Below are 13,779 nucleotides of genomic sequence, written 5' to 3' on the forward strand. Positions count from 1 at the left end.
TGACAATCATAACTTAAATGGCAGCATACACAACATGGCACTCGCTGGTAAATCCAAATATACTGCATCTTAGAATGCACTAAATTAGAATCCTTGTAAAGATACAACATATTTCCTGCACAACAATCAAACTAAAGCATCTACAGACAGGATAATTAGCGAGAGATGAAACGAATTCGAGGAAATTTGTTGCTTGTGAAAAAATGAACAAACTGGCTGAAACTGAAGTCTACTACATGATTAACTGTGCTCATATGGATGTACATATAAAACTTAGATATATTCAACATACACCTAATGTGAACTTTTTTATGTATTTAATACAATCATTGCACTAATACTTTTCAAAACCCAGGACAGAATGATTAATCATCCTAGAGTTTGTACTAAATAATCTTCTAAGAGATTAATGACATAACGTGCAAGTACAGTTTTACGTCCAGACCCATAAGTCAGCTCTTCCCTTGCTTAGCTGAGATTATAGAATTAAATGCTTATAACCACATATTTTTCAGATTTCTTATAAATGTACTTCATTTATAAATCAAAAATATAATTTACAGATGTGTGCATGTTTAATTTAATTCCCATTATACTCCTATAAAAAAACTATTATTATAATTATACTCCTACAAAAGATATGTCACTTACATACAGGCAGCAACACATAAAAGTTTAAGAACTACTCATTCAGAAGATTCCAGCAATGAGTTTGATTTAATGATTTCCCCATGAACTAATGCAGAGGAAGATGAGTAAAATCAGAATGGAATGAAAGTAAACTATGAAAATAATTATAATACAAAAGGAAAGTTTTTTCTCGTTTACCATTTTTGATGAAGAGATTGCTTACCCACTTAACACTGTTCAATGATTCTCCAAAAACTGGGAAACTGATTATGATAAACCAAAGAATGAAGACAGGGAAAAAAAAAAAAAAAAAAAAAAAAAAAAATTCTATCTTCTATCAAACTCATGCTCTTCTAATTTAGTGAAAGAAAATCATGAAGTTCCGAGTTTATTATTTTCACAAAGAATTACATTTGCCCATTCATAATTATTTTTGTAGTCAGTCAGTCATATAATCTATTTCTTAAAACTTTTTCTGCAGTGAACCACAAGGATCAAGAAATTAGCTTGTACAAGCCAAAAACTAGTTTTTTATGTCTCAATTCGTGCAAATAATATAGATAATTTTCTTTAAAAAGCTACATTAATGTATTGTGGGAAAAAATATTTATGCTCAGTATCAATTCTATCTGGAATTGCTTGCTTGTACTTGATTTTGTAGAGTGAACACTCATCACCACTTCTGTGAATAGAACTATGATACCTTTCAAACATCTTACTGACAACTAGACTTCTGTAAAACTAGAGTCCTGTTTCACTTAAGCAACTTTCTGGTAAACGAAATAAGAGTACTCAGATATTTGGGGGGGGGGGCTCAAAACTTTGTAGTCGAGAACTACAGCGGCTTTTCATACAAATAATGAACAAAAATGCCTAAATAAAGAGCATTCAGCTACCACAGCTATAGTGTTTAAACAACAAACATTTTTAGCCTTTAGCTGTATAGTCTTTTCCTTTTATGAAGTTAGTTTTTAATTAAACATATCTTTTTTACCATTACATAACAGAAAGGTTTCTCAAAAAGCAAAAAACGAAGTTCAGAACAAATTTTCAGCTAACTCATTCTATTTTCAATATATGTAACTGATAAGAATATAAATCCATTAGCTATTTAGGAAAAATAATGATTATAAATATTCATTCATACCTTCAGGATTTACGAAAAAAAGGTAGGACTGAGTTTGTAACTACAGTCAAAAGTCGTTAATCCGGACTCGTCGGGACTTCGGCGATTCCGGATTATAGATCATCAGTTTAAATCTGGTAAGATGGCATGCAGAAATTATAAAATTAAAAATATGAAACCATAATTTATGAAATAAAGAACAATTATGATCTAAAGGGTATCAAAATTTACAAAAAAAAAGCTTAATATTTATTTGTTTACTTTATTAAACATTTCTTTCAATGTAAGTTGTTTAAGTTGCTTTGTTTTATGTGATAATACTTTCTCTTTAATTCTATAAACAGACATAATTTCTTGTTCTGTTACAAAGTTCTGCTGTTCAAGTCCTACAATTGCTGCGTCCCGACTAATTTGTCAATCGAAATTTTTTCGTTTTCAATAACCTCTGTGTCACTTCCTTCACTATCGGGAGCAAATTATAATGACGAGGAATATGATTTAAATCATATCAAAGACGGAGTACATCGAGATGAAATACTACATTTAGTAAGGAATTATAAGCCAAATAAAATAAAAACATCTGCCCTGAAGATAAGGATAATGCTGACAGATCAACTTCAAATTCATTGCGCGCCTCGGCGTTCTCCTCCCGCCGCAGTGCAGCGTGAAATTGATAAACAGATTTCGGAATGGTTAGAGAAACAAAGGATATGCCTTTATCCATTTTTTTGCAGCAATTCCACTATTTGTTTGATGGACATCGAAACATTGGAAGCTCCAGCATCGGAAATTCTATTTGACATAATCAAAAGTTCAAGCCTACTTTTATAAAATTGCTCTAACAGTCTGCAAAAAATAATAAGCCGAATCCAATTCGAAGATTAAGGAACAACGCAATCTGCAACATTAACTGAAATAGATAATTAGATAATTTTAGCTTATACCATCCGTTATGCATTAAACACGCATGCATAAACATATTATGCGCAAGCGCACACACATATGCGCAGCCGTAAAGGTCTTACGAGCATGCGTCAACACGATGCATGCGCAGAAAGTTTGTAGGTTTCACGTCCGGATTATAGATCATTCCGGATTATGGGTGTCCGAATTAACGACTTTTGACTGTATTAACAATACAACAAAAAGAAAATTTTTCTTCACAGGATAAATAATACTGCTGAATATGGTTTTAGATAACCAACAGAAAAATAGACTTGAAGCACTGAAAACTCCCCATCATATTTTATGGTCCCCCTTTTTTTTTTTAATCTTCCTTTGAATGTCACTGGCATACCTTCCCCCAAGTCATCTGTATCTGCTGCTATAACTATTGTTCTGGTTCCATGCTGCTACTGTGATCTAAATAAGCAATACTTAATTAAAGACTGCAATCATAAACTTGATTTGAAAACATCCCAAAGACAGCAGTTAAAAAAAAAAACTGAAATGTTTATTTATTAAATATCATGTTCTTTGCATTTAAAACCATAAAATTTAGTTCAATAGCAATGTTGTAAAATAATTTTAAAATTAACATATCTTCAGAATTTCTGATACACAGTTTGACGCGCTGGAAATAAAAAAGTTCCCCCCCCCTCGGTAGAGTGTTGCCATTGCTCGCTTTTAAATCGTTGAGTTTGTTACTCAAAAATTCATTAAAGTTTTACAAAATATGAAATCGATAATAAAACAAATTCCAAATTTCAAATTTGGGATTTTAGATGCCCATATTCGCAGTAGGATTACATCATTCAAAATTGGATGGCTCTAGATACCGCCGTTTTATCACAATGCGAGAAATATACATACATTTATGCAGATTTTTCATTATTTAATTTCTTCAAATATAATGCAGGACTCTAACATTTTCTGGCAACAGTTTGAAAAGTGAACCGACATTTATAGGAGTCCGATGCAAAATGCCAAAACAAAAGTAATAGTCCTTCCGGACTCAAATCCATTTTAACTGGGGGGGGGGACATTCTCAGAACATGTGACGCAAGGTATTAATGAAAACTGGATATACAGACTTCTTGTTTAAATTGGATTTTTAAAAAATAAAATTAATGGAATATTGTATTGTTATAACATTATTCTGTTAATAACAATTTTAATATCAATACCTGATACATGGAGTTCTTGTAACATGTAAACAACTATATGTGCTAAAAAATTTTTATTTTTTTTCTTTCAAGGAAAAAATAGTGTAATATAAATTATATATGTTACAAAAGTGTGAATGCAATATATAAATAAGTTTCCAATTACATATGCTTGCTTTTATAGAATAAGTATAAAAGTTATTTGTTGTAAGGTTGATAAAACCATAATAGCCATCATAAACCTGCATAAATAAAAAGGCAAAGCTGGTAAAGAAAAGTTAAATACATATCATCCAACTTAAGATAACTGGTTTTATACATAGATAATAAAAATGAGTTAAAACCTCTCTAAATAAAAATATTAGGCAAACGAAATGCATACAGTCAATTAACAGATCATATATTCAATTTATTTTATACATAAGATGGAATTATAGATCTGCCTCTCCTTTTCCTACAATTTGTATTTAAACACATGGATTCCCATAACTTGCATATAAGACAAACAACATATCATTACTGCTACTGCAAAAGGATGTATATCAAACAAAGTGCCTTACAGAAGGAAAAAGAGCAGACTTACAAGAATTAAGGTATTCCTAAAGGTAACTATAAGCGGTACTCTTCTGTTATCGGAACCAGATTCAGAAATATAAGTATACACATGTATTCACAAATAAATGTACACAGTTGTATACATACATAGATTTTCCTACAATTACCTATAATGGTACCCTATAATTTAAATTTGCGAGATGAAAAAATGCAGTGAAATAACTACATCATAATTCTGAATTATAAAAACAAATCCAAGGATATCTAGTAATTATCAGGTTATTTTTGTCAGACTGAAAGCTAGTTAGCTATGTCTGCACTTGCTGACAGAGTTCTTGATGAAAGAAGGCATAAACTAGCAAATATTTATGAATGTATGACTGCAATCTATAATGATATCCAATGATGTTAGATTCTAAAATGATGATGTTAGACTCAATGAATGACTTAAAAATGAATATTTTAGAATGAACTTTAAATTATCAGAATTACTTCTAAATCAAAGAAATTTAATTACTCTTTCAGATTTTGGTTTTCACCCCCCCCCCTGTGCAGGTTTGTCCAGAACAGTGAACGTTTGTTTTAAGCCTCAAATGAAACATAATTTGATTTAACTTGAACCATTTAGGCTCACTTAGGCTTTAAGCATCGATCAAAATGTTATTATTTTACTAATAATAGAGATTCTCTTATTATGTAAATTTATTGATAGTACATAAAATTATTTTATATGTTCATTGTATGTAATTACAAAAACATGTATATTTAAATGCATATGTATATTTTAAATTAACAATTCATTTGTGCATAATATAGAGGTGCTGGATTTTAGCTAATAGCATTTAATTTTTAATTCTATCTAATTTTGTTCTTCCTATATAGGAATGTATTGATATAATTCAAAAATTTCTTTTACGTGCCTAATTCTGTGTATTTAATATTATTAATAATAATTATTATTATTAATAATAATGTAATATATTAATAATAATGTTGTCCTATATTTATAGGCAACAGTAGAGCTTTTTATAATTATTGTTGTTGTTTTCACCTTGTGTATAATAGGCATGCTCCTTCTTCTGTTGGGGAGACTTTTGGCCATTATTTTTGCAAAAATGGAAGAACTGTTATTCACCAATTGTTTTTTACATAATGCCATGATAACAGGTGTTTATGACACCAAAGTTTTGACCCAATTCATAATTATAAACCATCCTCAAAAATTAGCAGAAAAATGTTGCATGCTAATGTATGTATACAAAGAGGCCAAACTTTCTCAGACTGCTTATTCAACAATGTGAACTTACGCTTTAACTCCCATCTTTTATGTTCATCAAAATCTACTTTATAGACCACAAAAGGAAAACTAACATTTGCATCATACACTTTATAGCAATGATTATGACATTCTATTTCATGAATGAATTCAGGGCTTTAATAAAACCTTTTTTTTTTTTCGCAGGAATTCAACATCTATCTGATTAAGGGCTAAGTAAACTCGAAAGAGAAACTTCATAGGAAACGAATAAGCCATTTTGGAAATGTGTAATTTTGTTTTTTTGCCTAACACAAGTGTACAAGGCATAACATTTATTGAATGTCCCTTATACATTTATGCATACTTTTATTTCCTTTTATTAGACACTTTGTCAGCAATTATATATATTTTTTGGCACCTTAATCTATAAATGGATAATTTCTGATGCACAGCCTATTGAAGCAACAGCAATGATATATTAATTGCTTAAAATATAATAGCACTTTGTAATAGTTTTTTTATCTCAAAGTAAAGAAGTTACTACTTCAGAATTTCAAATACTTGTATATTTCTGAATAAAATATAAACATTTAAACTTGTAAAATACTCAATTTTTAATTTAATAAACCTTACTATAATATTTTTGTGATCTATCAACTGTTACTCAAAGAAACTTTCACACATATTTTTTATTCTTAAGCAATCACTTAAAAACTGCATTTCTGATACTTCTAGATGAATTCACATATAAAAGAAGAAAGCACTGAAAATATGTTGGAACAAGTTATTATCACAGAAGTCTATAAGCATAACAGAAAAATACAGCTTTTTAATGTTCACTAGAAAGGAAACATTTTGCAATTTTTTTTTAACATCTGTACAAAATAATTATTTACATCAAAATGGAAAACTAAAGAAGCATGTTTTATATGTTTTCCTACACGAATAAATATTTTTAATAATTTGTTCTTTAAATTATATACACTATGACCGTCTTTTACAAGAGATTCTGGCTACAAAACTTTCAAGAATTTAGGCATATATACATGCATAACTGCCATATGCAAATTAGTTCATAGTATACATAAATAAGTCTACGACCATATTTACGCAAGAAACGTTAACACAATGTACAAATCGCATATATTTCTTATAGTTTTAATATTACAAGAAGGATTATTAATGCCACACAACACACGGCTAAAACTATTATACAAATAATCTTCCGATTCTTTTTATGATAGGTTTGGGCTTTCTGCAATTGCTTCAAACCCTCACCAACTTGTGTCTGAACCTGCTCTAAATTATAATCAATTCTATCCAAAACAGTGCCCTGTAAAATACATATAATTATTACTAAAAAATATTCTTATAAACCAATTATTAATTTAACTAAGAAATTATAATTCATAAAAAATCAATTAGGTTAAAACATACAGGATTATCTGAATAAAGTATTATGAATATTAAAAAAGAAGGAAAGAAAATACAGCAGAAAACATAGTTTTTACTGCTGTGAATCAAAAATAGCATATTTTTTCCCTTATTAAAATATTAAAAATCTATATATGAATTTCAGAAAAACATAACTAAGATTTGATAATCTGAAACACAGGCAATACCACCTATATTATACACAAATGATTAAAAATAATACTGCTTAAAAACTAATACAGGGTTACAAACACAATAAATATCATATCACACACAATATAACACAAAATAACATATCTAACACTGTCAAAATAATTTGACATATTTTCTTTGAGATTTTATGTAAGTAATGAAAAGATTAAAAATGGCATCATTCTAAAAACTGGAATACTTAATTTTGTCACAGTTTCTGGTTTCAAGGTTATTTCCAATTGTTGCTTAACTTGACAGGAAAAAGGGGAGGTGTAGTAGACACCAGTAAAAGTCAAAGAATGTGAATAAAGGATCTTTTTTGCTTTCAGCGTCTGTTGCAGATAAAGAGTGAATGCTTTCTCTTCCCTTAATGAGAAGCCAGCCATGAGGCTGACAGCGGAACTGTGTTGTGAAATAGCTTGTTACGTGTAAAATTGTAAGAAGCGTTTCATTGTATGAGGTAAACAAACACAATGGCTTTATTTAAAAAAATTGACTTGGAATATTGCCGCTATTTATTGTTTACGTGTTCCTTGAACAATGATGCAAACACAAGAGTAGACTAACATATTGTTTTTGTAAGGTACATTTTCTTGATGGTTGATGAATTTTGGAATTATTTCCCTCATCAAATTGAAAGAGGAAAACACTCTACTCGTCTTCTTGGGGTGCTGTAGAAAGTATGTGTAGTGCCCAATTTTAATTCCTACATTGTTATAACTGGTTCAGAAAAGTAGTACAATCTTATAGACAAATTATGTCCAAATAAGGCTGGTTGCATCAGAAGGTGCTGCTTAATTAATAATTAGGCCTGGATTAAAAATAGAAAAGTTTTGGCTGGCAAAATGGCTTTTTGTACTCTTTGGATTAGTTCTGGACTTCCTTTCTGTTGGATGAGGAGTTAGCGAAAATGAAGAAGAAAAATAGTAAAGGTTTTGTCAAAGGGGGACTTTTTTGAGCCATCACCTTTTTTGGTGAGGAGAAAAAGCTGGTAAGGAGCAGTGTAACCGAGAAGCAAGAAGGACAAATTCTAACAGGTGTTCCCCTCAGAGTTTAGCACTATGAGGAAGAAAAAAAGAAAGAAAAATTGCAGGCAATAACTGATAGAAAGGTATTTGGGAATCAAAGACCGAAATCAGAGTTGTGCTGTGATGATAATAAAGATGTGAGAGACGGATGGTAAAATTTTGAGAGACAAATCGGGGTCATGTAATTTAATTATATAGAGTAGGGCAAAAGAGATAGACTCAAACATGCAAATCCCTTGTGACAAAAATTCAACATTCTTCTCACGACGTGTGTACACTCAAAAGTCGTTAATTCGGACACCCATAATCCGGAATGATCTATAATCCGGACCTCAAAGCTAAAATCTTTCTGCGCCTGCGCCGCATTGACACATGTGCATAGGCGTTTACGCGTGCGCGTAAGACCTCTTACAACTGCGCATTTGCGTGTGCGCAAGCGCAGAATACGTTTTCGCATGCGCGTTTTATGTATAACGAACGGTATAAGCTAAAATTATCTAATTATCTATTTCAGTTAATGTTGATGATTGCGTTGTTCCTTAATTTTCGAATTGGATCCGGCTTATTATTTTTTGCAGACTGTAAGAGCAATACTATAAAAGTAAACTTGAACTTTCAATTATGTCAAATAGAATTTCCGAATCTGGAGCTCCCAAAGGATCGTACAAAACGAAAGTATGTTTCGATGTCCATCAAACAAAAAGTGGAATTGCTGCAAAAAATGGATAAAGACATGAAGAATGTGACAGAGAGGTGAGTGAAAACGAAAAAATTTCGATTGGCAAGTTAGTCGGTATTCTCGGCACAGCAATTAACGGGACTTGAACAGCGGAACTTTGTAACTGAACAAGAAATTATGTCTGTTTATAGAATTAAAGAGAAAGTATTATCACATAAAACGAAGCAACTTAAACAACTTACATTGAAAGAAATGTTTAATAAAGTAAACAAATAAATATTAAGCTTTTTTTTTTGTAAATTTTGATACCCTTTAGATCATAATTGTTCTTTATTTCATAAATTACAGTTTCATATTCTTAATTTTAGAATTTCTGCATGCCATCTTACGCGATTTAAACTGATGATCTATAATCCGGAAAAATCGATAATCCGGAATCGCCGAAGTCCCGACGAGTCCGGATTAACGACTTTTGACTGTATTGCAAACATATACAAAATGGATAACTCCAAATTGATGATCAATGTAATTCTGTCCTGGGAACTGTTCTTTAACAAGTGAAGGAAATAAAAATATTCATAAGCATTCAGATTCCTGATTTAATTATATAGAAAAATCGCCTTCAGCAACTGTTGATGTGCAGTTTTCATGGTGTTGTGATCTTGTTTTCCAAAGTATTTTAAGGAGATTATTTAAAACTGATACTTACCATCATGAAGTTAACAGCTCCCCTTTACAAAAAATATCAAACTGTGTTAAGTACTGTAAGTGACTATGTTAAGGACAGGTTTCATAAACTCATTTGCAGTCTGGCTCTCAGATAGTTGTACAGCATTGTACAAGTTTGTTTTAGCTTCCAGATTCCTGTAGTCTGCTCACGTAAGTACTATTCACCACCACCTAGCATGCAGTGATGATTATTTGATTTTTGGTAATTTAATATGTAATATGGTACTTAGGATCTATTACTTAAAATGTGAATATTTACTCAGGAATTTAGTCCCAAGATTAGGATAAAGTTGTATTTGTATGTTTATTTTCCCTTAATATATGTTATTGTGTACTTAGGAAAATGTATTAAAAAATTAATGGTTTTGTACCTAATATTATAAGTTTATGGTTTCTATCCACGACAGTGCAACAAAAGAATTGTGTGTTAAACAAACCTTGGGTAAATTAGTGGTGGTTGTATTTCTATTTAATTGTCAAAATGTTAATAAGGGAGAAAGATTGCATATTGTACTTAAATTTTAGTACTTAATTATCACACATATTTTACTCTACACAACAGTTTAGTAAAAACATATATGAACTGTCTGCTTATGGTCTATCCCAGGTCTGACCAAGAGCACTCTTAGAAATAAAATTCAAGTCGTAGCCCTATTTGCCAATGAGCAGCTTCTTGCGATGACTCTCAGCTCAGCAGATTTAAATTGTACATCATAGAGATGATTCATTTTAAATTGTATGTCATAACCTAAAGTAATGATTGGGTATTGGTAATTTTAGACTAAGTTATGAATATTTAAACTTAAAATATATTAATGACATCTTAGCAGACACTTGTACATTTTACGATAAATGTAAACTATTGTCACTTTTGATAAATATTTTCAATAAGAATTTAGATTAAGTTTGAAAGGAAAACCTTTTGATCCTTCAGTATTCTGTCTAAAACTATTCTTCAAATTAAGTTTTTTAATAAATATATATGTTAAATTTGGGAAAAATCTTTCTCATTCAGTACTTTCTAACCAATTTCATGTGACATATTTCAAAACAAATTGAAACTGCAATCTACTGAACATTATGCATAACGAATTGTAAATAAAGCACACGGAAACAGCTGTTTTATTTATGCTCTCATACAAAGGTTTACTTAAGTCAGCTCCCAAATCCTGCTGAATTTCTGTATCATATACAAACTGCAGTTACTACTATCAAATTCAAACTTCTTTTAAAATTTGATAAATGCTAGTGATAAAACGTATATGGTTGTTTAATTACGTACCTCATCTGAGCTACAGATTCAGAATCTGTTGTAATCAGCTTAATAGTCACATGAAATGCATAATTTTTGTTTCAACTAAACATGATTAAGATAGTTACACATCTTTTGATATGAACAATTTTAGAATTCTCTGCATTATCACCAAATTTTCTGGATATCAAAGTTCTTTCTTTTGAGTTCAATTTTTCATATTACCTATTACATGGTGATTAAAAAAAAGTATATCCTTTTCAAAAAGAAAAAATCTACAACAGCTAATTTTCATTATTCTGCATTTTTAGTTGAAATATAGAATAAAAGAAAGTTATCAGAGTCATTTGCAAATTTTTTTCACTTATATTAAATATTCAAGGTTGAAAGACCATCCTGGTAAGAAGTACTGCCACTGACATGGAAAAAATGTAAAAGGAAGTACAGAATTTCAAGAAAACTTTAAGTAACACCCATATAATTTTTATAGCTCAGAAAAATTTTTAATTCCAATGATTTAAAACAGAATTATCAATATTATTTAATTGAGCAAAAATACTACATTGAGAACATATTTAAGAGAATTACAGTCATTATTTCATCTAAAGATTTCATTTTGAAACTGAATATATTAACATACAACATTATAAAAAAAATATTAAAAAGTGTATTACCTGATCAGCAACCATACAAGCAAGATCTTTAAATATATCATTAAGTTCAGCTATGGACTTCACTATCTGCTTTATTTCCCTTTCTCTTTGTTCTACCATAAATGTATTGCTTTCAAGCATCATCTGTTGATCACTGCCATTCAGAAAACTCTAAGTAATAAAGATAAATCATCATGAACAACAGTTCATATTCAAAGAAATTATAAGTTTAGATCTAAAAAGAATTTTAAAAGATGTATTTGCAATATATAAAATATTCATAAAAAAAAATAATTCATTAATCGGTCTTTATTTGCAAACAACACAGCCTTGAATTTCCTGATATACAGAAGGTCTGAATGCTTCCATTCCATACTTGTAGGTTTCACCTGCAGTTCTGCGAGGAACCGCAGGAACAAAAAATTATCAGGGAAAATGCATTTCTGGCAGTCTTGGTAGTGAACAGCATATGTTAATGGATTTGTATGACATATCGCAATCCCTCCATGTTGTTCTAATAAAAAAGAGGTCTCAGGAATCTTAAAGCTCTTAACCTTCAATTAAGCAATCGGTCAAGGCACTAATCCAAGCAACAGACCTCAAATCATATATGATTTCATTCACCAATCACTCATGTCTGCCATAAACAGATATTATTATAGGAAAACCTTTGCTTTCATAAATTTGGGATTGAAGAGACACTCAAAACACTGGTGATATGGTGATTCAGTGTTTACAAATCACATTTTATGAATTAGACATTACAAAATTTGTCGCATGTTTAGACATACAATTGGACTGACAAGATGAATATATGGAAAATTAAGATATGCACTTTGGAATGCATATAACATATTATTATGTTTGAATAAATTTTGCGCTAAAAATAATAAAGCTTACTTTTGGGACAACCCTCATACAAATTATCAATAGCTTAAAAAAGTGAACTAATTATGCTTACATAAAGTTTTGGTTACCATAAGCAATTTGAGGATATGTGAATGTAAATGCCAACTTCTACAATAATTAAGTCACATCAAACCCAAAATTTACTGTAAGGACATAATTATACGTGAAAGACTCATGCCACTTCATTGGACAGCACAGGATATATAATGAGCCATTAATTACACTGAAAATTAGGAAAATTATAAAAAATTAGTAACTTCAAAAGTTTTCTGAAAGTTACATAACATAATTTGTTTCCAGTCTAAAGGGCACTTCGATAAGATTTTGTTAAAATATTGTAAGCTAAGTAGTATATAAAACTACTATTTATGTGCTGTTACGCCACTGCTGGCTTAAGGTACTATCTCGTACTTAAGCCAGCAGTGCTCAGAGAGTCACTTGAGTTCAGCTTCTGACACATGAATTTTTATTGTTGCTTTTTCTTTCAGATACTAAGATTCTAGTTAAAAAACATACTATAATGGCAACACCAAACTGATGTCAAGTTAGAATCAGTGTCTTTTTGCTGTTGTTTTCTGCCATTGAAGCACATTGGTCATATACCTCTACCATATATCTGGACATTAGAATATCTGGACATCATATACAGTACAAAGTCTGAAATCTGGACTGGTCGGGACTTCAGTGATTCCGGATTTGGGATTTTTCTGGATAATAGATCATCAATTTAAATCTAGTAAGATGGCATTCACAAATCCTACAATTAAAAATATGAAATGGTAATTTATGAAATAAATAACAATTATGATCTAAAGGGTATCAAAATTTACAAAAAAAAAAGCTTAATATTTATTTGTTTACTTTATTAAACATTTATTTCAATGTAAGTTGTTTAAGATGCTTCCACAAAAAATTCAAAAAGTTCCTTTTTCTTTTTTCTTGCGTCATATACAGTGAACTTTCTAATGGCATACTCCTCGCATAATTTTGAGACAGATATGCCTTTATCCATTTTTTTCCATTTTTTCCATTATCCAAATTTTTGTTTAATGGACATCGAAACATGGCTTCACTTTGTAGATCCTTTGGCAACTCCAGAATTGGAAACTATTTTCGACATAATCGAAAGTTCAAGCTTAGTTTTTATAAAATTGCCGTAATAATAACAGTCTGCAAAAATAACAAGCTGGATCAAATTAGAAGATCAGGGAGCAGCACAGTCTGCTACA

The 13,779-nt window shown here is 30.4% G+C and overlaps 1 protein-coding gene across 1 annotated transcript in view; it reads right to left on the bottom strand.

Annotated features, from left to right (window-relative positions):
- Positions 1-3,920: 3,920 nt before the first annotated feature.
- Positions 3,921-13,779, bottom strand: part of Syx16 (syntaxin 16) — a 48,909-nt gene continuing 39,050 nt past the window's right edge. Inside the window, exons 8-9 of the mRNA XM_035365161.2 lie at positions 11,663-11,812; positions 3,921-7,007 (exon numbers count right to left, since the gene is read on the bottom strand). Of these exons, the coding sequence (XP_035221052.2) occupies positions 6,825-7,007; positions 11,663-11,812 (333 nt within the window). The 3' untranslated portion in view covers positions 3,921-6,824. The remainder of the gene's footprint in view (positions 7,008-11,662; positions 11,813-13,779) is intronic.

Source organism: Stegodyphus dumicola, chromosome 6 (assembly GCF_044657685.1).
Source record: "Stegodyphus dumicola isolate Sdum_Otavi_A_Nest chromosome 6, ASM4465768v1".
Classification (NCBI taxonomy): Eukaryota; Metazoa; Arthropoda; class Arachnida; order Araneae; family Eresidae; genus Stegodyphus; species Stegodyphus dumicola.